The sequence below is a fragment of the Lepisma saccharinum genome, chromosome 22 (assembly GCF_977018435.1).
Source record: "Lepisma saccharinum chromosome 22, izLepSacc3.1, whole genome shotgun sequence".
NCBI classification, from domain to species: Eukaryota; Metazoa; Arthropoda; class Insecta; order Zygentoma; family Lepismatidae; genus Lepisma; species Lepisma saccharinum.
The window spans coordinates 32,629,158-32,631,284 of NC_139250.1; the positions used below are offsets into that span (position 1 = coordinate 32,629,158).

The 2,127-nt window shown below is 44.8% G+C and overlaps 1 protein-coding gene across 1 annotated transcript; it reads right to left on the bottom strand.

Annotated features, from left to right (window-relative positions):
* Positions 1-390: 390 nt before the first annotated feature.
* LOC146004687 (uncharacterized) lies at positions 391-1,811 on the bottom strand. The gene has a single exon (XM_083143623.1). The coding sequence runs from the start codon at positions 1,797-1,799 to the stop codon at positions 1,398-1,400; it is 402 nt and encodes a 133-aa protein (XP_082999749.1). The 5' UTR covers positions 1,800-1,811; the 3' UTR covers positions 391-1,397.
* Positions 1,812-2,127: the final 316 nt, after the last annotated feature.

Genomic DNA, 2,127 nt, shown 5'->3' on the forward strand with positions numbered 1-2,127 from the left:
TAACTGAGAAATCATGGTTTAACATTTATGATAATCTTAGCAGTAGTTCTAAATCACAATTAACAAATAGTTCCAGGTCGCCCCTTTCTATGGAAAACACAGTCACGTCAAATACTTGTACAATAAGCGGCAATAGAAACGAGACACGTAGATCCTGAAATACAAGCTTCTCTGCAAGGCGTTGTGTGTGTCACTCTGAAGCTGGCATTTTAAAATTCCCTTATCGCCCTACAGTTAGGCAACACACATAACTCCTTGCAGGGAAGGGAGTATTTCTGGATTTAGGTGCCCAATTATTAATGCTGGTGGCTGTACATGGTAGAAAAACATGATAAGATAAATTATCAAAGATTTGTTTACAATCACAGAACGCATTTATTATTTGCACTTCTTAAATAGTAAAAAAAACATATATAAAAATAGCACCTTGGTACTTCAATCACAGCCATTCGCTTAGCGAGAACGATATGTTTGGGCAAAATATGGCATTCGTTACGTCATTTTCACGCTTTTACTGGCAACAGTGTTGTGGAACACGTATTTTCTTTCTTCACCAATGAGATCACTTCACTAGTTTCACGGAATTTCTTCTATGGACACTTCTACCACAGGAAATCGTGTTTACCACACACCGTTGAAGTTGTTCATGATGAACTGATTCATTACTGGAACCGTTCAGAATATTTATTCATGCAGTTCAGGAAAAACGATGTAAAAAACTTAATTCGTAAAAAATTATAAATGGTTATAGTTAAAGAACACAGCACATCAGACACTAAATATTCGAAAAACTTGGAGTTTGCGCTAATAAAGTGATGGACATCGTGGATGGAAATGGATACAGGAAAAGTTCATCTCGAGTGATTTTATATGGTAATCGTCATGAGCACGCTCAGTATACTTACAAAGAGCTCTTGTAGCAGTTCAAGTGGAAGCAACACTTTTCACTTGTACGTTGGATACAGTGGCGGCGATTGGGTTCGAAACTGGAAAGGGGGGGCTGAGCAATGACATTTTCCCCCCTTGGTAGATAATGTTTAGTATATAAAGTGGGGGGGGGTTCGCCCCCACTGGTTGGAAAACACGTCAGTTCAATGGAAACTGTCACCTACGATCCGTTTTTTGAACCGTTCATCGGAACAGATCCCAAACACATCCTGCGGTTCTTCACGGTGGGAAACTTCAGTTCATCCGGAACCGTTCTTGAGAACAGTACTTCGGAACAGTTCACTACGAACGGATCATGAAGAACCTTTCGTCAAAACCACAAAAAGGCACATCTTCACCAGCGGGTCAAAAAGGCTCTGAACGCATCGATCACAGCCCTCTCACCCTGCATCTTCCTGGACGTAAAACAATGCCGCACGGCACAGCAGAAAGGATCAGAATAAGGAAAGTCATTTCGGCAACGCACTGAACTCCATGCACTCACAGCTGGTATGATTCGTCGCGACGATTCTCTCATAATGCGGCGGCCGGGAATCATAGTCTTTTACATGCGTCACGAGAAACACAAGCGTCACCTCTTCAGTGCTAGCAGGTCCGCACTTGTAATTGCCGCGCAAGCAGCAACCGGCAGTCTTGTCGCACCGGTGCAACACCGTGACAGGCGGATAGAAAGCCTCGTCCGTCTGCTGTTGCACCAACTCCTCGACGAAAACAGCTGTTGGTCTGGGGTCGCGGCACTGGAACGCCTTGACGCGCTGCACGTGTTGAAGAAACGCCTGCTTTGCGTGACGACGCGGATTGGACAAGCATCCCTGGAGGCACAAGACAACAAGAACAGCGACTGCCTTCATTGCGAGGTTGTTCCAACGACAGGTTCGAGCAGCGAATGATGCTGCTGGACTCCGGAGGGGGATTTTTAAAGTTACTTTCGGCACGAACTCGATTCTGAGAATTCCCCCGTTTTGTCCTGACGTCACATCTTTCCGACGAATGAGTGAAGCCAGTGTTTCCACATAGGATTATTAAATATCACTTCCGCGCATCGACAAGACCAAAGGCTTTGGATACCAGAGGGATGGTGCGAAACCAGACAAGACTTTGCAGTCTCGTTCTCGTATCGATATGCAAGAGCATGTCTCGTTCTCGCCTCCCTATCGAAGAGCAATTCTCGGTCTCGTT

Bases quoted from the DNA above. Each gene is read 5' to 3' on its own strand.
- LOC146004687 (XM_083143623.1), bottom strand. From the start codon at position 1,799: ATGAAGGCAGTCGCTGTTCTTGTTGTCTTGTGCCTCCAGGGATGCTTG.